At 46.3% G+C, this 23,836-nt stretch overlaps 1 protein-coding gene across 1 annotated transcript; it reads right to left on the bottom strand.

The window, feature by feature from the left end:
- Positions 1–444: 444 nt before the first annotated feature.
- On the bottom strand, positions 445–6,664 carry MSX2 (msh homeobox 2). Its single transcript, XM_051793618.1, has 2 exons — positions 6,230–6,664; positions 445–2,506 (listed from the first exon to the last, which is right to left on the bottom strand). The coding sequence occupies exons 1-2, from the start codon at positions 6,585–6,587 to the stop codon at positions 2,082–2,084; spliced, it is 783 nt and encodes a 260-aa protein (XP_051649578.1). The 5' UTR covers positions 6,588–6,664; the 3' UTR covers positions 445–2,081.
- Positions 6,665–23,836: the final 17,172 nt, after the last annotated feature.

Here is a 23,836-nt window from a genome sequence, read left to right as displayed (position 1 = left end):
CTGCATGGCCCCTGGCAGGGTTTACCTGTTCCAAATTACCACCCAGCTACTGCGGGGGCCGAGACTAGTCTCCTACTAAAGCCTAGAGACGAGGTCAATGGAAAGGTGAGTCGGAGGGAGAGTCCCAAGGCAAAGAGGAAGGCACACGAGCTAAGAGAAGCGATGGAGACATCACTGGAGTATGATGTTGTAAAGAACAGAGGCGCCTAAAAGTGGTTGTTAAAAACAAGGAAACCTCATAAAAGATTTGGCTTTCGACTTCGAATTGTTGACTTGTAATTCACCTTCATGTGCTGCAAATTTGGCTTTAATTCAGATTCAGAATGGGGAAATAATCATAAAGGCAACCCAAACATTACTTTGAACTTGACCCAGCGGTGCAAAACACACACGGAGAGAAGTTACCTTTTGAAGGACTCCAAACACTAACAGACCCACACGCGATTAAACATGTTTTTTCTTTTTTAATTTAATTTGAAATAAGAGATAAGAAATAATAAATCTTCAATAAAATATATAAAATTGTACAAGGCATCCCTTTCAAAGGGACTCTCCTATAATGGTAGATTAGGGGTGAGGGGAAGGGAAAGAGGAAGTTCATCTATAGTAGGTCCCAGCATCAGTGCCTGGGTCAAAACAAACCAAAACCAGCAAAACCTCGTGGCTTTTTTTTTTCTTTCCATTTTTTTTTCTGATTTTTTTTTGTTTTGTTTTGTTTCTTTCTTCCACAACAGCATGCTAAGAAAATAAATCCAGGAGAAGTTCCAACTTCAGTGCTCCACAGCCTTTGAGGTAACTTCCTCATAAAGTTTAGCAAGAGTAATACACATAATACAACAGTTATAAGAAGAAGCCTGGGGAAGTTACTGCCAGCACTCGGGGAGCTCCCACGGGGACAGACAGGTTACGCAGTCTCTTGGCACCCCACCGTCCTACTTGTAGGGATGATTGTTTGTGATACCTGGAACTCTCTTTAGAAGGGCTTGAAGCATGAGTCACTTATATTGGCATCCTTAGCAAGGGAAGAAGAGGAGGAAGACTCAGGAGGGTTCTTCTATTTAATACAGGCTGTTGCAAATACTAACAAAAACCCCAGACATCTCCCAGAATTGTTCAACAATCCTTTGCTCTCCACCACTGTGGAAATAACCCACATCTTCTTTCCCCAGAAAGCTTCCTTCCCTCCCTCCTGGTTTTCAAATAACATTGCAGAGCCAAGATTACCTGGCTGTAGCCAAACATTTCAAAGCATGCCAATAGGAAGAGATAAAGACCAGACTGCCTAATAACCCTTCCTTGCACTTTACCTCCCCTCACAGTGCTTTACAAATGCTGAAGCTATTTATACAAATAAAGGCATTACAGGAGCCACGGTGGATAAAGCTGGGCTCTACATTTAGGCGCCCTGATGCTCATCTTGTTACACTCATCTGCCGAGGTTTGGGATGCAAAAATTTTCTCTACCCTCAGAAATGCAGGAATTTGCTGGCTCTGAACTTCACTGAGACTCTACTGGGTCTAGCTTCTATTTACACGGTGTCTCTAGCTACAGGCTCTGCTTTTTTTAAAAAAACAACCAAACAACAAAACGTTGATTATATCTTTTTATTTCCCTCCCCACTGCCCCCATACTAAGTGATGGCAACTTAGAGTGTGGTGTGAGGGCACGCACCCCTCTAAATTTAAACCTGTGTTGGGCCCCATCAGGAAGGTGTCAGGAAACCTCTGCCTCCATAAGATAAAATTGCCTTTTCACCCGTTCTTTTTTAGTCTAGTTTTACGTGCACTGTATAAAAACCCTACATTTGCTCAAATATTTTTTCTCTCTTTTTTGTTTGTTTGTTTTTACAATTTTTTTTCTTTCAGGATCAGACTCTGAGTGCTCAGAGCACTCTCAGAAGACGCCCAACCTGTAGCATACAGGATGCCTTGCTTTGCTAGCACAAACTCCCATACACTCAGGATGGCAGATAGAAGCGTGCAGAAGGAATGGCCAGTACTGGTTGGGGTACTGTCTTCTCAGGGCTGGACATGATCCACCAGGAAGTCTGTCTTACTGTCACTTCGTCTTTCTGATCTTCTTAGGATAAGTGGTACATGCTATATCCAACGGGAGTAGCATAGAGTCCAACAGGAGGGATAGGAAGCACAGGTCTGTGAAAAGGGTAGGATGTTCCATACAGTGAGGCAGCCTGGATGGGAGAATTGATGGGGAAAGGGAGGCTGAACCCCGATGGCAACATGGGCTTTGCTGCCATTTTGAGCTTCTCCAGCTCAGCCTCCTGCAGTCTCTTGGCCTTGGCCCTCCGATTCTGGAACCAGATTTTGACCTGGGTCTCTGTGAGGTTGAGGGAGCTGGAGAACTCCGCTCTCTCGGCGATGGACAGATACTGCTTCTGGCGGAACTTGCGCTCCAGAGCCAGCAGCTGGGAAGTGGTGAACGGGGTTCGGGGCTTCCTATTCGTCTTGTGCTTCCTCAGGGTGCAGGCAGTGGGGCTCAGGTGTCCTGCAAGGAAGGGAAAGGCCAGTTATCACAAAAGCAAGGAGACCTGGGTGCTCTGCAGAGATGCTGTGCTTGATGGGCCTCCAAGTGAGACCCTGAAAACAGAGGATCCTTTTGCAAGTGGCTCTGGAAATCTTTTTCTGGTAAAAGCAGCAGATGTCCTGGGAAGCGAAATTTTGGCTCAGTGATTTCAAAAGGGTAGATAGGGCACAAGGGATTCAGGGATCACTTTTGGAGTCACATCATAGGGGTCTAGAGCACACAAACCAGCTGTTTTGGTAGCTGCAGAACTGGAGGTGTAACTCCAGCAAAGCACAGCACAAACATCGCAAAGGCAGGAGATTCACAAAAGGACAGTGGAGCAAGAGAAGAGCCCAGCCCAGCTCCACTAAGCACCCTATCTTTTTTCTAATAGTTGAAGGAGTGGGTCTGACAATTTTTTTGGTCTCACTGACTAGGCATTTTTATTGATATTTCTTCTTCAAGAGGGAGTTTTTCCTCTGCTTATTAACTTTTCAGTGAGTATTTTCTGATTTTCAAAAAGTATCAACAAAACCAAGAAAGCAGTGCACTTTTCATTCAACATTTTTGGGTTTTATTATATTTGCTAATTAAAACTAAAACAAAACAAAAAGTCTCCTAACTGCAGCATTTGTAGTCAATACAAGTCAGGAAATCTACCACCTTAAATCCCAACCGGGTTAGGCACATGTACCTGGAATGGCACACGGCTGACTTTAGAACAGTTTAGGTCTTTAGATCAATTTTGCATTTTACTAATAATTTTACAATCTAAAGAATGAATAAGAAGCATGCAGCTAACTTCAAAAGCTGAGCAATTTGGCTGTGTTCCGCATAATTCCCGGGGCAAGTCACCCTGGCTCCCCAGCTTGATACAGCAAATGACACACAGCCTGCTCTAAAGAGGCTGCTAAATCTTGTACACACTGTAGTGTCTGGTTCAAATGCTTGTCAGTATTTGCACGTTATTTTTTCTGGACTCCTTTCACTTTTCTCTTCTACTTTTTAAAATAGGCTGGATCAAGAAGCTGTTTAAGTACCTATCATGCAATTAAAAAATCCCACAAGGAAAGTGTTCAAAAGTTCAGAAAGGTGAGGGAGAAAACAGTTACAGTGGAAAAAATTAAACTTCTCTTATTATCCTTCCTTTAGATACTGAAAACAAAGCCCTCTTAGAAAACAACTTGTCAGATACTGTCTTGTGATCACACCAGGGCATTCCAATAATTAAGGTGCTCACTGTGACAGTTGGTTCACTTCTAAAACTATGCTAAATTAAAACTACACTAAATGGACCCTAAATTCATTGCTAGTCACCCCGTTGTTCTACTCTATTTTTAAACACAACCTGTTTCTTTTCCCTAAGCGAAATTTTCCCAAGACCCAGCTACCGGGCTGCTTCCAGCAGGGACAGGGTTTAGAGGGGGAACCGTCAATCCCCAACCCAGCGCCTTTCCCGGCTGTCGAGTCGGCTCGACCCGTCCCGGCTGCTGTTACACACGGGGGAAACCACAAAAACATGCTTTTAAATTAATTCCCGGATAAATATTTCCCCCGGGATACACCCAAGCGTTCTCGGGCTTCTTCCCTCACCATCCCCCCAAGTGACTGCCGAACTCTGATAAGCAAGAGGGACGGTCGTCACCGCAGACTCTGCAATTGCGTTTATCCCGTTACAGTCCTCAAGCCCTCGCTGCACTGATTTGTTTCGCTGGTTTTTTTTCTATTTATCCTCTTTTTTTCTGGGCAATGTCGGACAAAAATAATCATTCGGAGAGGGTCCCCTCTCCGTGTTGCTCAAAACTCTAACTTTTACAACTTTTTCCTCAGTTCATTCTACCCGTAATATTAATAATAATAAATAGAGGAGCTGTTTTTAAAGTCGAAACCCTCCACAGAGAGATGGTATTCCTCAGGGAGAACTGGTCATTGCCTCCTGCCGAGCGGCCGAACCCCAGAAGGTGGGAAATGAGGGAGATGGTCGAGGCCGAAGGACCTTCCCTTCCCTGATTATCGGGTTTTGCCCCAAATCCTGCTGAAATTACCAGAACTCCCAGCTACTGAAGTCCTTTATGAAACTATTTTGCGGATCTCGAGAACAGCCGATTTAAAAGAGAAAGGAGAGGAATTTCGAGGGGGGGAAAATGTAGAGGGAGAATATTAGGCCTTGTTTAAGTCTGGGGTTTTAGGCAGATTTAGAGAAGGGGGTCCGGGTAGAAGCACACACTTCTTTTCACGCTTTTTCAGCATTCTTGAGGGTACACGAAAATTGAAAATTGGAGCTACACAGGGAATGCCACGGGCAGGATGCTTTCCTCCTGCCCTCTCCCGGGCCCTCTCCCAGCATGACAGAAATCAAATTAATTCGGGGGCAGTAAATGAAAGGAAGTGGATGAAAGCCAAATCGAAATGATTGTTAAAAAAAACACAAAACCAAACAAAAACAAATCCAAACCAAAACAAAACCCCCCAAACAAACAACAACAAAAAGAGGAGCTGTAATAGCACTAAACTTCCTTCTTGCAGTATTAGATTGAGGAGCAAATTCTGCGAGACTGTCCGGCTCAACAGTTTGCTTCTGTAGAGTCTCTAACTCAAATAAAGCAGAGTACTTAATTTCCATCAGGCAAGTTAGGGATGCGTAGAGGAGAGCGGATCGATCCACTGATACAGGTGTACGGCCGCCACGGCTCCTGGCCGTGGGAAGGCAGAAAGCCCAGAATCGCCCGGATGCTTCTTCTCCTTCTCCTGGAGGTAGTTTTGGGGCTTTTGATTTCTTAAAAGCAATTTTCCCCCTGTTCTTTTAAGGGATCTCACCGAAGTGAAATGCGATTCAGCGCAGGCACCGCAGCGCGGCTCGAAGTGCAAAAGGGTTTAAGTGACCTGTCACCTCCGGATCGCGTGTCCCTAAGGCAGTGGGGACGGGGTCGGGAGAGATCGCAGGGGGTAAAGAGGTCAGGCCTAGATCGGGGAACTTTGACAGGCTGCAGGGAAACAGGGAGAGAGGAACAACCCCGTGTCGGGAGTCCCGGCGGCGGGAGCCAGCGCGGAGAGAGCGCACAAGGCTGGAAGGGACAATTCCCGGGTTTAAGAGGTTGCTGTGCACCATGTAAGGCAGAAGGTATCAGGGAGAAATTCCAGTTGTTGTTACAATGGGATAATCTAAATGGACGAACCGGCAGCCGGAGAGTAGCGTGTCAGGAAAGAGAGCTGGTCCATGGTATTTTCTGATCTTTCTATGGTTTTGAAAGCAGTATATATTTATATATATACATACAGTCATATATATAAATATATAAATGTAGAAATACATAACCATATAAATATATAAGCCTAACATTCATACGAAAAAACATGTAACATAGACCTAAAAATTACACACGTGTAGATATGAATACATATACAAAATATCATGGAATCGCAGGACGGTTTGGGTTGGAAAGGACCCTAAAGATCATCTCCTTCCAAACCCCTGCCGTGGACAGGGATACCTTCCACTAGACCAGGTTGCTCTGGGCCCTATCCAAGCCGGCCTTGACCACTTCCAGGGATGGGAATATAAAATTTACGATGAAATATAAGATCTACACGTCTCTATCTCGCGTGCTCCGGGGCATCTCGGCGCTCGGAGCCCGGGGCCGGAGCAGTGCCCGCCCGCCCGCCCTCGCTCCCCGCGCAGCTCCCGCCGCTCCCCCGGGCACTCACTTGGCGGCGGGGAATATCTCCCGGCCTCCTGGATCCAGGACGTGCCGTCCTCCGAGTTCTCCGATTTGACCGAGGCGGTGTCGAAGGTTTTTGTAAGCGCCCCGGGGGGGCTGTGCGCGTCCCGGGACCCGTGGCCCGACAGCAGCAGGTTCCTGGAGGTGCCCACGGCCGCCCCGTCGGCGCTGCCGCTCGGCGCGGGCAGCGGCGGCTCCTTGGGGGGCTTCTTGTCGGACATGAGCGCTTCCACGCTGAACGGCAGGCTGGACACCTTCACTTTGTGGTGCTCCTCGGCGCCGCCGGCCGCCGGGCCCTCCTCGTCGGAGGAGAAGACCTCCTTCGCCTTGGAAGGAGAAGCCATGGCGGTGCGGAGGGAGCTCTGGAGCTGCGCGGCGCCTCTGCCCGGCGAGTGAGGCGCTGCGGGCCCGGCCGCCCCCCTTTTCCCCCTCTGGGGCTCGCCGGCGCTGTCCTCCTTTGGGAAGCCGAGGGAACGCCCCGCGGGCCAATCAGCGCCCGCTCTGGCCCCTGACGTGCCCCGGTGACTCACGCCATTGGCTCGCGGCGCGCGGGGGGCGGGACCAAACCGCCTCTCAGTCTCTCCCTCTGGTTTTTTTGGGTGATGCTGTTTGGGGTGTTTCCTCCTCCCCCCCCCCCCCCCCACCGGATTGAATTAGGAGTTAATGACACGGGCAGCCCGCGGAGCGCTGCTATTAAGGAGCCGTCCAAGGGCTGTAATCATAGCAAAGCAAGGGAAAAAAAAAAAAACAACCAGCCGCGGTAATTAAGGCTGATGATGAGGCGAAGAGGAAACTTCAGAGGATCGCGGATCTGCTCCCTCTCCCGCCGCCGGCCCGGCTCCTCCCGGCTTCCCTCCAGTTACTCCGGGGCTCCCCTGGCTCCTCACAGCCCCCCTTCAGCTCCTCCCCACCCCCTCATCTCCTCCCGGCCACCCAGCCCCTCCTGCTCCCCCACCCGGCTCCTCCGGGGCCCCCCCATCTCCTCCCAGTCTACTCGGCTCCTCCCGGGGCCCCCCATCTCCTCCCGGGCTCAGCCGGCTCCTCCCGGCCCCCCGCCGCCCCGTCGGGTACCACCGCCCCTCCCGGAGCGGAGTCTGCCCGCCTCCCCCCACCGGCTCCCACAGAAACGCGTCGCTTTCCCGAGTCCGCGGGGCTGGGAGATGCGGGCTGGGAGATGCGGGATAAGGGATGCAGGATGAGGGATGCGGACCCCCACTCAGCCAAACGCCCCCGCGGAGAAACTCTGGAGCCTGTTCGCGCCGCTCGTTTTTCATCCTAATAGGGTGGTTTTTTGTTGTTTGCGTTTCCACGGCAGCAGGACCCAAGTCGGGCAAAACCACTCTGCAGAGGTTAGATCTGTAATTATTATTTTTTTCCAGCGTCAATTACACACGTGATGAATAGATGAGCCTTAATAAATTAGGGGCACGCAGTCCTTAATTAAAAGTCATATCAAACCAGTACTACGAAAGCGATTCTCTCACTTTTTGACTTCCTACCAGTGGTATGAATAAAGAGTATCCTTTAAAAAGCGTTTATAATTACAGCGTGGATAAAAGCAAATACATATTGTTCTTTTCATAATTATTTTAATCTTACGCCGGGCATTATTTCATGCTGCGCCCACAACTTTCTCAGGTATTTTTTTTTCGCTTTTGTTTTTTAACGTCCAGGAAACGCAGTGTTTAGGAGCCGTTTCACTGTTACAAATTATAACTGAGGCTCTAAAAAACAAAACACTCTGGGAAGACGACAGTGCGTCTGCCCGGGTCTGTGCGGCACAACTTCTCTCCCCAAGCCCTGACTTCAGAGGAAGCTCAGACAAAGCTGCGGGCTCGGTTCTGGGGCAGTTCCTCTGATCCATGAGCGATTTTGGATCTATCCCTTCCATAAAACTTGTAGGATTTCATTATCTCATCTTGTGCTCGATTTGGACCCCTGACTTTCCTGCCAGCCTATGCAGCAATCTTGGAAGTCCCCAGTCCTGCAAACACGAATCACGACTTTCCACCTCGAGGATGGGGCTATACCGAGTGGACTGTGCTGGGCCCAGGGGTCCTCCCGACCCCTTAAAGCCCTTATCACCCATGTCCCCGGTCAGACAACAAGTATCTGAGCCGCCCCGGCTCTGATAGCATCTCGCCTGGTGCCATGGATAGCAAATTGGGACCGGGGCATGAGACTGCGGTGTGGGAAGGAGTGTGGGAGGACGTGTACGAGAAGCCGTGTTACAAAACCCCACTCATCAGTGGGACTAATAGCAGGGTTTGCACACTCATTACTTGTTCCCGGCAGTGTTACTGCAGACCTCGATGGGTTAAGAATTAAAGCCAAATAAGATCTGCAGAGAAGTGATATCTCTCACTGCCTCAGTCCAACTAACCTGACTGCAACATTTCAGTCAGTAGAGCCCTGATTCGGGCTTTTCTCCAAGGGTGAAAATAATAGTCGATGCTACAAGCTAATGCCTCTCCAGTTCTTCTTTCTATCCCCACGGAGCTCGTCTCTTTGCCTGGAGATGCTCACAGAGAGATACAAGACAGCAGCCAGGCAGCCTCGGCCTTGCAAGCTCTGCTGCTGCAGTGGGGTTGAGTTTTTCCCCTCTCCCCCGCCCTCCCCTTCCTTTCCCTTCCTTTCCCTTCTCCATGCTTCCTGCACCGTGACAAGTAAATGAGAATTGATGGACATGCAGGAACAATGTATGTGTGTCAAGAACAATGCACCGCCCGTGGAAAGCCATTGTGGGGCTGCTGAAAATGCTGCAGATAATTATACCGCGCTCCCAAAGTCAATGCCCGCTGGAAGGGCGCCTGGGGAAGGAGAGCCCGGGGAGGGCAGGTCATGGTGACACCGATCACGTCCCTTGGGTGCAGGTTCTCTCCCCAGGTGTCCGGTTGTGGCCTGGGTGTGCAAACTCCCACATCGACCCCGTGGGCTTGGAGAGGCTTCTCTGCACTGTCATCCTTTGGGAGGCCGGAGGAAGGAGTGGGACCAAGGGACAAGCTGCTCTCGGTGCTGTGAAGCACGGAGCAGAAATTGGCCCATCCAGGCTAGTTTGGGTGCCACAGAGGCACCTGGGATAGCAAAGCATTGCAGGGTTTGCTCATGGCGTTTGCCCTCTTCAGCTTTAGTCCATCGCGAGGTTGGTGCATTTTCTGTCGAAAGTCTGAACGTGGAGGTTTCTCTCCTCTCTCACTCCTCTCCTCCTTCATCCTCCTCCTGTCAGTTAAACATCAGAGAATGAAGCCACACACGGCACTGAATGTCCGCACGGAAACCTCTCCGAGACGAGGTTTGGAGAAATTTCTAGGAATTAAGGCTTTTCCCCCTATCCAGGATCTCAGAGCCGCCGCCCAGCCTCAGACCAGCAAGGAATTCTCCCAGCCCGGGGAAACGACGTGAGTCCGGGGGCTTTCCCCTGCGCCGGGCTCCCCCCTCTTGTGCCCGGTGAGACCCCGCTCCCGGGGCGGGGGGTCTCCGGGGCTCGGCCGCCGGGACTCGGCGGACCCGGCCGGCTCTCGGGGCGGCCCCTCGCCCCTGTACCCCCAACTCCGAGCCGCCGTCAGAAACCGCCTCACGGAGCACTGCCGGGTCCCACGGATGCTCAGAAACCCCTTGTGCCCCTCTGCCTCTCCCCCGCCCCCCTACAGCACCAGCCCCCGTGAACCGGGGAGGGCTGCGGGCGCCCCGGTCCTGGGGCTCTCAGCTGGAGAGGGACGGGGAGGGAGGGAGTACAGGGGGAAGAGAGACGCTGCAGACAAACTGAGGCTGTTTTGCAGGCGCCAGGAGCGGGGAGATGAAAGGGAAGCTCCTGGGGGAAGTGGCTGTGCTGTTTGACCGGCTCCAGCAGCAGCAGCAGCGACGGCCCGTCCCGGCCAGCTCCGCCTCCCCCTCTGCCTCCCCCGGGCTCCAGGCTGCCCCTCGGCCCACCTCCGCTTTTCCCAGCCTGGAGGCGGAGGGAGGTGTCGGGCAGGCACTGCCGCAGCATCCTCGCTTCTGTATCCATCAGGCCGTGAGCAGCATCCCCGCCACGAAATTCCACAGTCTCATTAGTCCGTGATAGCTGGTGATGGTCAATTTGGCGGAGGGGGCTGTCCAGCACCCCTCGCCTCCCTTGTCAGTGTAAATCAGGAGGGAGCGCATTCGGATCTTTACACGGATGATGTCCTGTATCCCCAGTCCACCAGTCCGTGTCCTTTACAGATATCTCAGGGGACAAAACCCTCGCGGGCAGCGAGGATGGCGTTTATTCTCCGTGAGGGAAAACCTCACAAGCATTCCCCTCTCCTTTAATTATCTATTTGGTTAATAACCCATTTTCTAAAGAGATGAGATTTTTTTTTTTACGAGCCACCGTGAGGCTGGCGTGAGGAAGTCGTTCAAGGTAGGCTTCCGATTTGACTAGAAAAAAGGGCAGGAAAATGGAATCAGTGTGCATCCAGTCCAAGTTTTGCCCCGAAACGAGGTGTACACCAAGGGAATGTTTGATGCGTCAGAGGTTGGGAGATTACTGTTTCATCGCATTGCCCCAGAACAGACCCGGAGCCAAGAGAAAGGCGTTGTATTAATAGTAATATGCGTTTATCTTCAGACGCTAGAAAGGAATTAGAACGAGCTGAACATCAGAGCTTCCGAGGGATCAGGGCTGGCTACCGACGCCTCGATCTAGATCCTCTCTTGAGTCCTTTGGACTCCGTTTCCAAAGCCGCTTTGGCTGACAGCTGTTGGCTGCGGAACCAGTTCCCTGGTGGTTTGCGAGGGGGACCCTTCCCGGAGCATCCTTCGGGCACCCCGGGGGACGAGTCCCGCAGTCCTGGGCAGGAGGCGGCAGGCACGGGAGGCTCTGCCAGCCCGGGGCCGCGGGACGTGCAGCCCGGGGAGCGCCCGGCTCCCGGTGCGCGGGGAAGGTGGATGCGCTGGAGCAAAGTTGCACTATGTTGTTTGCGAGAAATAGGCAGTAAGTGCAATCACGCGTTATAATTGTCCTCTGTGTCACCCGACAATCGTCCCTATTGATCGCACCGGTGTCATCCACTCGTTAAGACAGTGAGTGCACAATGAACCGTGATTGTTGCATAATACGAGCGTCTCATTTCCCACCCGCCGAGGGTTGTTCTCTCCTTCTCTCTGCGCAGGTATTTAATTTGCCATCAGATTCTGGTTGGTAAGAGTCAGGGGATAGTTGTGAGAGATCAGATGTCTTCCTGCTCAAAGCAATTAATAGTTTTGCCCTTAAGGATTTAAAACGATTTTTTTCCCAAGGTAATAATTATTTAAATAAACACAAGCGAATGGTTCGATGGAGGAGAGTGCTGGTAGAGACGTTAGATTACATGCAGAAAACTCGCGATCGAGGGGATCAGATGGAGACCGGGTTTTCGGAGGTGATGCACGGCCCCTCGCTGCGAAGAAGAGCGGGACTCCGGGGTTGCCGTGTGACAGCCACCCCCGTGCGACCCCCGACCCCAGAGGGTCCCGCTCTGTCCTGGAGGCCAGGGTCAGACCCTACTTCCCCCAGTGCTGGTGCTCCTGGCTCTGTCTCCCCAAATCGCGGGATCGGGCCCCGCGGAGAGCAGACCCGGGCACCTGCTGACGCCGCTCGGAGCCGGGACCGTCCTGAGTAGCCACAAATCCACCAACGAAAAATACGTGGGCAAGATAATTTTTGGGTTGGCCTCAGCTAAATGTGGGGACGGGCCCTCAGCCGATCCCCCGCTCCCGCCCCGTCGGGGGTCGCCGCGGCACGTCCCCTGCACCCCGAGGGCAGAAGGACGAACCCCCGAGGCTCCCCAGATCTCCGCGGGTTCTGTTTATGTATTTATTTATTTTTAAGAGGCAGAGAAAGGGAAAAAATATCATCTATGACCTCAAAACTTTTTTTTTTTTTTCCGGTCTCTGTCTTCCCGTTTGCAAACGGTTTCCATCGAACTTGCTGCAATGAATCTTAATGATCGCACACACCTTCCAGCTTGTCTGGGTGATGAATACATCAAAATGATTCACCTCAGCCTGGGAAATAACGTGCGGAGAGTGATCACCTAAAAGCTCCTGCATTGTCTTAGATTATTCCCAGAGGCTGCCTACACACACCCATCTTCCGCAAAAGCGAGCAGCCGAGGTTATTTTCACAGACGCATTTTACTTTTATTAGTCTTTTTCTAGATACATTCGTTTTCGATGTTTTGTCTTCTTCCCTCCACCAATTTAGGATTTGCAGAGCGAATGAGACATGTGAAATGCACTGAATTGTCCGATGCCCAAACAGAACTCCTATAAAAATCCTGTTATTTATGCAGTACATTCACAGTCTGGAGGTGTGTTCCACTCTTGATGCAATTCTAGGATTGAAATTATCTCCTGTCAGTTATTTTTTTTTCCCCATTCAACTCCCCGTCTTTATTTTCCAAAACTATCCAGAGCAGCTTCTCAACGTGCCGTTTGTCTCCCGTAATTTCACATCTCTTTTTGATTATCCTGGACGATATAATAAACCGATCGATAAACAGCTTTTGACTTATAGACTCATATTTGGCACAAATTGATTGTGAGAGTGCCAGACTCCGTGAGATCATCTGGCTGATTTCTTTCCTTCTCCAACACTATTTCTTCAAAGAAATATTCATTTTTCATACTTTTATTTTCAGAAAAAAAACCCTGTTGAAATGAGATTAAGGACCTCTATTATTTTCACTCTGTAGAACGAACTGACTGACTCATGCAGCAGTCTGGTACAGCTGTTTTGGGGCTCTGTTGAGCTCTGCCCGCTGGCTGAGATGGGAGATGCTCTCGATAGCACCCTGTGCCTCGCAGCTCAGGCTGTCCCGGTGCCCACGCAGGGACACGCTCTGCTCCCTCCTGCGCGCGTGTCGCATCCTTGGCCAGCCGTGCTGGGTGTGAGCTCACAGCTGGATGCTGCCAAATCCACGGGCTTCCCCGCAGGAATCTGGAGCGAGCTAAAATCCTGAGCCCAAACGTGCTTTTACATCCAACCTTGTCCTGCTCGTTCTCGGCACTCTCTCACCCAGCGTGCGGGACTCGAGTGGGGTGTGCAGCGAGCACATTCCACTCCAGATTCCAGCCAGCCCTCCAAGGTTACAGGGATTCCCCCCCTTCACCCCCCCCCCCTTATTTAATTACATTCAGAGTTCTTCCACGGGGTTCGCAATTACTTTGATTTCATTTCGAGATGATATTAGCTCTGAAGTGAATGTCATCGAGGTCCCGGCGATGGTCTGCAGGGGTGGGGAGTTTATTTGGATGCTCCTAATTCCTCTGTAGATTGTATCGGCTCCAAGCCTTTTTAAAAAGGGCAACAATTTTAATTTGTGTATATATACGTGTTTGCACGGAAAGTTGTAACAAGCAAAATAAATCATGCTTTAGAATATAACAGATGTTGTACGGATGTTCATTTAGAAAATTATGAAATTAAATCCATGCGACTTTTTTTTTGCAGATTTATTTAGCACAGAATCTCAGGAATAAGAGACAAGAAGAATCCCTAAACCCTCCAGTTTGCAGTCCTTTCATCCCTGTTAGCACAGCTTTCCCTCTTTCTACAAATGAATTGCAGCTCATGTAAGGTAGTTAGAAATATCCCACACTGTCTTGTTTCCATAATTTCCCTCTGGAAAATAATCCTCTTTCCAATGTAAGCATTATATTTGCCTTTTCACTTAAACAATACATTTGAAACAACTTTATTTATAGTCTCTAACATATAAAAAAATTAAAAAAATCTGCAAGTCTAACTCGAGGTGGCTGCTTGAAGAGATTTTGGGGAGGGAGCACCTTCTGAGAGGGTTTGCCACCAGTATACTGTTGTCTGTTATATGGGTTTTTGCTTCATGTAACAGACAGACTCAGACTTTGCGTGCTTTTTATTAAAAATCTGCATTTTTTTCTGACTGCACAATCCCAATTCGTTCCAATGAAATGTTCTTTGGGCAGTAGCTCCCTACAGTTCCTCATCTGCAAAAATCCTGGCCATTTTATAGACAAATCAAATTGTTTTTTCACCACTTTAAAGAGGTGCTAACAAGACCACTATGCTCAGAGATGCTCTCGGTATTTAAGGGTTTGGTTTGTAGCTGGACCCTGATCCTGTCAGTGGCTTGGCTTTGGTCAGCTTCCACAACTGTGCTACATCAAAATGTGGTTCAGCATATTTCAGGATGCATGCAACCAGCTCAGTCTCGATTTCCCGAGCAGCAGTGACAATGGTGAAGAAATGGTGGGAAACAGAGATTTGTACCAAGTAAATACATTTTTGCAGTGTCAGAGTGTTTGACCGTGATAATGGCAAGCTCTGGATATTTAAGGTTCAGTTAATAGAGGTTTTATTTCATTTGATTTACTCCAGATGGTTCTCAGCCACAACACAGACTTAGACAGCAACCAGAGCTCCAGCATGCAGGAGTATTTGAGTAATGAATTTTCATTTGGCCCACAGCAGATAACAGCCCGGGCAACACTTGGATCTGCAGCAGTTTGGATTCCAGAGCCTTATGCTGCACGGGGGGAGGAGGAGAGGGTAAAGGAGGTGCTGCTGCTCTTTACAGCACAGTGAAAATCAGATCTGTATACGCCAAGAAAATAATCTGAAGTTATGCTAGCAGTTTTCTACGATGTAGAGGGATAAATCTGAAACTAACAGCAATCAGGAAAGTTTGGTCAGCCTTGGTCGGCAGTGGTAACACTGGTTCTGCTTCTCCATCATTATTGGTGTAGGTACAACAAAGCCAACCTCGTTATGACCTAACTCCATTTCAATTACAACTGGCCTAATCAGCCCAAGGTCTAATATGTTAACAAAGGCTTTGCATGATCCAAAACTCCCAGCAGATCTACTGGAGCATGACCAGTACCAGTTAAATTTGCAAAACATCTCTATGCTAGTGCAGACAAAACCAAAAATATGAAATACCCTTTGTCTCTTCTGCACTTCCATTTGTGCTTTAAATAATAATTTTTTTTAATGTGTAAATACATCATTCACAAGTATAAATTCTTAGTTTATTCAGTCGGATTTTGATTTCTTTGGTCATGTTTCAAATAGGTCAAGATTAAGTTTATCCAAGATTGCGGGAAAAGAGAGAAAATTCCTTACCATGAACATCTACCAGTTAGTAAGAAAGGAGAAACTGGCAGGAAACCTTGGAGGTAACTGCTAATGGTACGATTAGAGGAGTTACTGGTGTGGTAGGATTCAAAGTGGATAATGCAAAAGGCAGATTATACCCAATAAATATGAAAGTTGCTGGAGCTTTCTGGGAAACACAAGAAGATTTCTCCCTAGCAACTATTTCTTGCAAGTGTAACATTACTGTTAGTGATTACCCATTTGCTTTTCACTCCTAGCAAAAAAACCCCCAGCATGTAGAATCACATTATTATGTGTGTGCATTTTTCTTCTGCAGATTGGTTCACAGCAAAATGCAAAGTGTTCTCTTTCGAGGTGGTGAATGCCAAGAAAAGCAGCTTCTGCAGGCTACAAACAGCACAGAGCAAATCACGGGGCATAGGTGTCCTCGGTTTACCTTCACCATTCCCACTGGTGCTTGGCTTCAAATGCAGAACACCACAGCAGGCAGAGCTTGTGCTGCGAAGGGTCCTAAAGAAATCAAAGGGCTCGTTGATGGTTTTGCATTGGCCTTGGCATGGGAAGAAAAGCAGATTGGCATAAGGTGGTGAATGCCCACATGGATAACGCCTGTCTAAAGCGCTGCCTGCTGCCCTTCCCCCAGTCGCTGTCGCTGACCCCAGGAGGTTGCTGAGATGGTCTGTGACTGTCACACATTCTGCAGTGGAGTCCTTTCCTTAGCCTGGCTACATGCCCACAGGATGGGCAAGGGAGAAAGAGGAATGGGACTGCACAAGGAGCAGCAACCACACCTGGAAGAAGGGCAGTTTCACCCTCTCCCTAACACTCAGGATCACTTCCAAGCAGCCCATGGCCAGGGAGCAGGCTGTCTCCCCACTCACCTCTTTTGCCCCCACACTGGCTTTTAACTCTGCCTCCAGCCCTGGGCTTGATTCAGCAGATGCTGGAGCACTGCCCAGGTGTGAGGGGAGAGGTTGTGAGCTCCCTTTTCATCCTCAGTTCCTTCCCTCCTGATCCCAAGGGAAGCACCTGCCCTGTTTGTCTCCTCCTGTCCTGTTGCATCCTGGTTTTGTAGCTTGTGGTATGTTGCTGTAATTTCCACTGAAGGACTGGTTTCGTAATGTGGGGAGCTGAAAAGTTGTTTCCAACCTGATTACACTTCTTTCCCCCCCAACAATTTTCCTTCAGCCTTCTATGGGGCTACAGGCTGGCTCCTGTGTAGGATATGAGTGGTACAGGTTGTCCGCCGTGGAGGCAGAGGGGTGACACCAGCACAGAACCCACAGACAAGAGGGAAGAACAGTTTTCTAACCACCACAGATTACATGTCTCTCTTAGAAAGGCAAATCAACTCTTGTCTCCTCTTTTATTTATTTATGATTTTTTTAGGTAAAGCTTTCCAACAACAATATAAAAAGGCAGGAGAAACATGAGATCATCAGTGTTGGATTTGAGAGAGACAGACACTCCTTCATGTGTGTATTCTCCTGCTAGCTCTGTGCAATCTTTTGGGAGAAGCATAAATACTGAGTAATTTTATTAACTGTCTCTTCTATGAACTTGTTCAGGCCAAATTTGAATTTTATAAAATAAACAAACAGCATATTTTTTTAAAATCAAGAAAGTATAAACAGAGAGATATTAAATTTTCCAATTAAAAGAACTATCTTATATAATTAAAATCCCCCCCCCCCCCCAGATTCTGTGGTGCCAGGAATGAAAAAAGTATAAATGCAAACGATAGTAAGTTTTTCACTTCCACAATCCAAATGAAATGAATGCCTTTGTACAAGAAAAAAAGCTGAAAAAGAAAAAAAAAGCGATGATCGAAATTCTGTTTTATTGGGTGCAGGTGTTAGTAATAGTGTGAGAGAAATGTTTATGGTTTTTAGGCTGTTGTTGTTCCATTGAAGTTTCTATGCTGTTAAAACTGAGTTCTGAAAACAATCTGATCACCAATGAAATAGGAAAAGCAATTGTGTTTAAAGTGGAGCACCAGAAGCTGATAACAACTTTTTCAGCCCTGAAGTTTACTCTGGATATCCAATTCGAAGTGATGTCTTTAAAATAATTTGCTGCTCTCTGAAAATATTTGTTTTATTACCCATGTTCAAGATAGCTGATGATTTAAAAGATGACTGGTGCCAGGGTTTCTTTGGTTACCTCCAAACAATCTCTCTTTATGTTCTCCAAATTATATCTTCATCAAACAATAGCACAAGAACCTTTGAGATGTGATCCCAAATATTTTTTTAAGCGTGTATGTGTACATGTATTTAGAGCAGCTGCATGGAAGAGAATCTCTGCTGCTGAGATCTCAAATCATTCCTAGAATGATACAGTCTTAAATTAAAAGCTGTTTTACACAATGACAAGAGCATAAAGAGATTATTGTCTAACCTTAGTTTTATAAATCAGTGGTTGAAACAGAAACTGAGCCGTGGAGCCCTGACTTTCATTTGATTGAATGACTTTTGAATCACGTTTCCCACATCCAAAGCTAGATCTGTCTAAGTTATTTGTAATTTGCATTTTGAGTCAAAGGAAATGCAATATCCAGTCAAATATACATTTCAATTGAAGTTGGTTAATTCAGTCTTGCCACTTGTAAGTGCTTTGAGCCAGCAGAATTCTCCCCGGAGTTCGCAGGAGTGGTATTTAACTTGCATCATATGTGGCAAATTGCTCAGTGCAATTTAAGCAATATTAACCTAAAGGGAAAAGAAAGGTCTGTCACTTAAATCCGGGCCGACTCCTCCGTACAACGGCGTAATTGGGAACTTTGCTTTCATCCTTCTCTCGTTTGTTTTGTCATGTTTGACAACGTACACATTTGAAAATTAATGGGTTAATCACCTGCATAATGGCTTTATACCGAACGCCAGAAGGATCTTCCTGGATTTTGTTTGCGAGTTTGAATAAACATCTTCATTTGCACTGCTGGGAGAGCAGAGTGTCCCTGTGAAGCAGGCTGAGCTCAGGAGGGAGAGCTGCTGCTTTCTTTTTCAAATTTTGGAAATGCTGAAAACAAGTTTTAATTTTCGAGTTTGCATTTCTTTTAACAACAGAATGAGTCAGGACCCATATGTCTATTCACTTCATTGAGTCTGTTCTGCTTTAAAAATAAGATTTTTTTTCATCAGTTTTTATTTATTTTTATCAGTTTATATGTATATTTATTAGAGCTATAGAGATGGATTCAAATGTACAATTTAACAAGCACTGTGCTTTTTCTACTTATTTAAAGTACTAAAATTTCAAACACATTTCTAAACATATTTTTATTAAAAACTGAGATTAAAACATCAAAAAAATTTTGAAAAAACCCCAAAAAAACAACCAAATACAAAGTCTGACGGTGGGAAAAAAGGGCATTATTTTAACAGGTATTTGATTTTGAAAATTTCCAAATATCTCAGTGCAACGTCTTCACAAAATCTGTTGCACCTTGTGCTGACTGACAGACAGGTCACAAGCTTCTGGAAACATCTAATTGCAGCTCTTCAGGCTCGGTAGCTTATCACAACCATTTGAATAGTCACTCTTATACAAATATAGGAGTAATATGATCCCCAGCCTTACACCCTCAGACCATAAAGTAAACTTGTTTTTCCATGAAGCAATTAGAAGGATACATTTAGACATAGCCTTAAAATAAACAACATAAGCATATCTGAAAACATTATTTAATGTTGTAACTTGTGTGGGTTCACAGAATGACGGTTTATAGTTACTGAAATACCAGAGAAAATATTGATCAAGACGTGAGAGGAACATACATGGGAAAGTCAGGGTTGTGACCAGATGGATGAAAGAATTTCTATTCTAACCCCAGTTTTCCACAATGATTTCCCTTCTCTGGTTTATAACCCAGGAGGGGCTAAGTGTCAGAGTACAAGAAAACTCCAGGAAAGCTCCCCAATATCTCCCATGCTTCAGGCACTGGCACATTTATTTGCTTTTCTATAGACCATCTTAAACTATTATTTCTGCTAATTAATTCATTAATATAAAGAAACTCCTGATGCCATATATATGTTATAAAGCAGACCATCTCATGATGTTATACTGTTTAATTCTGAGTTTTGCCTAATTTATACCAGGAACCCATCACTGTCTTTACAGTTACATAAGTCCCCCGCCTCACAACACTGAGAGCAGAAGTGGCAGTACCTGAGTTTATGTCTGAGTCATTCCTGCTTTGCTAAAGATCCTGTGCCAACTGCTGCTGGATGTCACCTCAGCCAGCACACTGCGCCAATAAGGAAACCCGTCCCAGAAAACTCTGGAGTTAAGGAAGCACAAGATACTTGTATTTTTCCAATGGCCTCATAGCCAGAATTAATTTGGCTTCCAGTTGTCCAGTGGTCAGTGTGTTCTCTAGGAGGTATCAGGTGTCCACATTGCAGACTTGGCAATGGGGTGTAGATCCCAACCTGAGCACAGGAACAGGAATAAACTGCTGCCATGTACAGAGCTGTTGTCCAGAGTCTGCAAACCTCAAGGCAGGACCCTTTCTGTCTCTATCTCATCTCCTGCTCTGGCTCCTTCCATCCCCTTGGTGAAGGTCACATTTGCTGTTCAAAGAAACAATCACAAAGGGGGGAAAATCTGCCTCAAAATTTAAAGATAAGCGTCAAACAGGCAAAGAATTTCAGCCCATTTATTATACCTCTCCAGCCAGCGATGCAGCATTTCCACCCCCCGAAACCACTGTTTTTTTCTTTCTTATTTGTCTTTTTTTCAAGAATTTTTAGATGCCAGTGTAACCACAGCTTTCCTGTCAGAACTGCTACACTGAAACATCTTTCAGTGGATCCAGTGTGCTCTGTAGTTTCTGGAGTTTAGAACACAGCCATAAAAAATTGCTCAAGGCTGAATCTTGGCATATTAAGTGTCATCACAGAGGTAATTGCTTTTCTTTAAACACCTAGAAAAATAAAAAAAAAAACCAACATCTGAGGTTGCCAAAAGGCTATCATGTCCAAACACCTACACTTCCACAGAAGAGTTTCTTGGCTTTTCTTCCAGTCTTTCTTTGTGTTTTTTTTTTCCTCTCAGCTGCTTTTGCAATTGAGTGTAAGCATCAGAAAACAAACGAGATTATTAACCCACAAAAATGTGTCCAGTTAACAAAATGTTAGGAAACACAATGTCTAGGACAACATGTCCTTATTACACCCTTTTCTAACACAACAGTCTCTGGGCTATTAGAAGAATGAGTAACGCATGGGACTGAGGTTTGAAAATAGCCCCTTTAATAATCCATTGTCAGCTCTGACAGCCGAAATACTCTAATTCAGTTTATTTATTTGTCCTTCAAACCTTGTTACATGTCAGTAAATTCAGATTCAGACGCATTAAGTCCTGACATAAAATAAGGATGGGGCCATGCTGGGTTTTCAGGAGTAGATTGTTGCCTCTCTCTCAGAAATCTGCAAAAATTATAGTATGATTCACTTCTGAAAACTGCTCTGGGTTCCTGATTCTGAAAAAGCTTTCTCTAGCACAATCATTTTTTTCTGAGACATCTTAACATTTGATCAGCAAGTGGTACAAAAATATGACTATTTGGATCTTTACAAGCTGAAATTGGAGGACTATGAATGAATAAAATACCCTAAAGTAAAAAAAAAAAACCCTGACAAACAAAATAGCAAATAAGCTGTAACCAAGCCCACTATTTTCCTAGTCTGTATTTCTGTGTGAATTTCACAATTTCTCATACCTTTTTGGTTGTGGTTTTAGAATTTAAACTTTTCAATTTCTTTTTTTTTTTTTTTTCAGGAGTCATCCAGTCGTTTCACAAACTATTGTTGTGGAGTGTTTTGAGCCGCTGAATGACTCCACTGTACTCTGCAGCCTGCATTAATCCATCATGTTCTGGTTAATTTTGCGTGGCTGTCACTTTTCAAGCATGTTTGGGGAATGCTACTGTGCAGCCGATCTTTCATTTAATAATATCTCAAGCTTGTCCTGTTTCTCCCATCCAAGCTGGAGCTCCGGCTGTCCCAGTTGTGCCATTGCACTGCAATTACTGAGAGTGTTATGTCAGTATTTCATCCCATCCTACTGACAGATATACTGTTATTTTTAATTAATTTTATTTTAGTACGTAAGAGTTTCTGAGCTGAGTGATGTGATGGTAGGAAACAATGTGGATCTCCGTTCATAGCTTTTAGCCTGTGATTTCGGGCATGCAATTTGGGTGCTTTATGCAAAGAGGAGTGTGACAGCTGTCAACTCCTTCTGATGAGGGGCTGAGCACAGTGCTCCTGCTCCTGGTGGCTCTTGCTTTGCCCTTGTTTTTCCTAGGACCTCCTACAAGCATGAGACATCCCTTTAGACCCCTCTTAATCCAACCCGGGCCTCTCTAGCATTGCTCTTGCCACATTCACCATGGTTGTTTGTCTTTTCCAATCCTTCAGAGACGGAGTCGTGGCTCAGGAATGAACACCACATCAAAAAGGTGCACATGAAACCAATACAGTTCTTTCCAAGAACGCTGCACGCTTGAATACAGCCCTAAACAGTCATACCAATTAACATGCATATTCCAGCGTTTCCCATAACTAAGTAAGAACGTCTTAGTCTGTCAGCACTTCAGGAAATTTCATCACCTCACTGTCCACTTCTTTCTGCAACTCATTAAAAAACCCAACACATTAAATCTCACTGCTCTGCAGCTCTGACATGAGAACAATCCCTGGGTTTGTCTTTCCTTTCCTCTGGGGGTTACAATGTACCCCCTGCTCCTTGGCAGTTTAAGGCAAGAAGATACATTCCCCCTTGTCCCAAAATGGAGATTTGTTTTCTGTAGCTACACCCTACAGAGAAACCTCATATAAAGTAATCTGAAAACCCACCACATGCCTCCCTGTCCCCAAATAAATAATCCCCATTCAAATACATTTGTTTACCATGACCTACATTTCAATTGCTAGTGAAGAAATATTCATAGTTAATACACCCATCTGGCCCGGTGCCAAGATTACACCACATCGAAGTTATGTCCGTTGTTCAGATAGACCAATGGTGCAGATAGTGGAGCCTGGATGAGCTCTGCAGATAGCTCATAACCCTCAGAGAGAAGGCTCTGAGGAAGGTTTAGATGGAGGGACAGGGACAAACAAGAAACCTTGCTGCGTCTCAGGAAACAATCATGGATTTCACAACAGGCTGTGCATTCTCCAGCAGATAGGTGGGGGGAAAGTAAAGGTAATTTTGTGGTTAGTGCTGCTCACTCTCCTACAGGAAACACGGGTGAATTTTTAAGCCCTGGACATTGTCCCTTGGTTTCAGTAAGTCCTGTGACCTCTCTGGGCCTCGGGTTGCCATGTATGAAATGGGAACAATTGTATTTTCTTCCTTCTACTCTTTGTCTCCTGATCTCCTGCCTGTTTATTTTAGCCATTATATGTTTGTACAGTCCTTAGCACAATGAGATCCTGTTCTTGTCCAAGATCTCATAGAACTCTATAACACAAAGCTTGGGTTAATGAGAGAGATAATAAACCTCACTGGGAAGAAAAAAAAAGAAAAAGAATTCTTGTCATTTTTGTTGGAATTCCAATAATGGCCAGCTCTGAGAGACCAAACCCCAGGTGACTCATAGAGCAAGGAAAACAAGCAGTAAGTTTTTCACAGCTGGACTCCAAACATGTTGTGTTTTGGTTTTTTTTTAAACAGTAGCAGCCCACTTTCCAAAGATCACAAGTCTCCAGCTCTCTGAAAGGGGAAAAGAAAAAGACACCTTCTTTATTGTAACCTGACACTTCCAATTCTTGGCTTTAAGCTTTTCTTCTTCTTGGGGTTATTTGACATTCTATTAGTGCTTCTGAGATGAATAATGCACGATAAGTGTTCTCACCTCACGACACGAAAGTCGGTGTTGCACACTACTAAAACATGACGTTTCTTGCAGGGACGAGTCTCCCACCTCACTGCAAGGTTTGGAATTGGGCAGCTGTCGGGATCCCCCTCCGGCAGGCTTTCTCATCCTTTGTTGGGAGCAAGTTTTGACAACAGCAATGCTAATTGATTAAACGTTCTAATCAGAGATTACAGCTAAAAGAGAGATAACGTTTTTATTTCATTGTGTCTCTGAGAACATCAGCCTGTAAGGATCTTGCCACTTTGGCTGTGGAACTGTATTAACCCATATTAATCAACTGGCTTCCCCCTCCCCTCCTTCTTTTGTACTGAATCTCTGAGCTCAGGTGTTTAAAAAGTTCATTCAGTATTTACAATGCATCTTTCTCTAGGGTGCAGGTGGAGTTTTGCAGCTTTTATATTCCTTTTTCTTGGGTAGTTTTTACATCTAAAGCCAATTGGCATTCATAGTTTGGAATCATAAACACTCTCACTGGAGAAAATGTCTCAGGTTAAATTATGATTAAGATATTGATGGTGAAAAGGGCTATATGTGGAATGAACTTTTTCACAATTACTTATATATGTACAGATCTGCGGAATGCAAAAGTGAAATAA

This window comes from Manacus candei, unplaced genomic scaffold (genome assembly GCF_025592945.1).
Source record: "Manacus candei isolate 608988 ecotype Guabito, Panama unplaced genomic scaffold, ASM2559294v1 h1tg000037l, whole genome shotgun sequence".
Taxonomy (NCBI): Eukaryota; Metazoa; Chordata; class Aves; order Passeriformes; family Pipridae; genus Manacus; species Manacus candei.
Note: the sequence above shows the minus strand (reverse complement) of the source record. Positions and strands in the feature narration are given on the sequence as shown.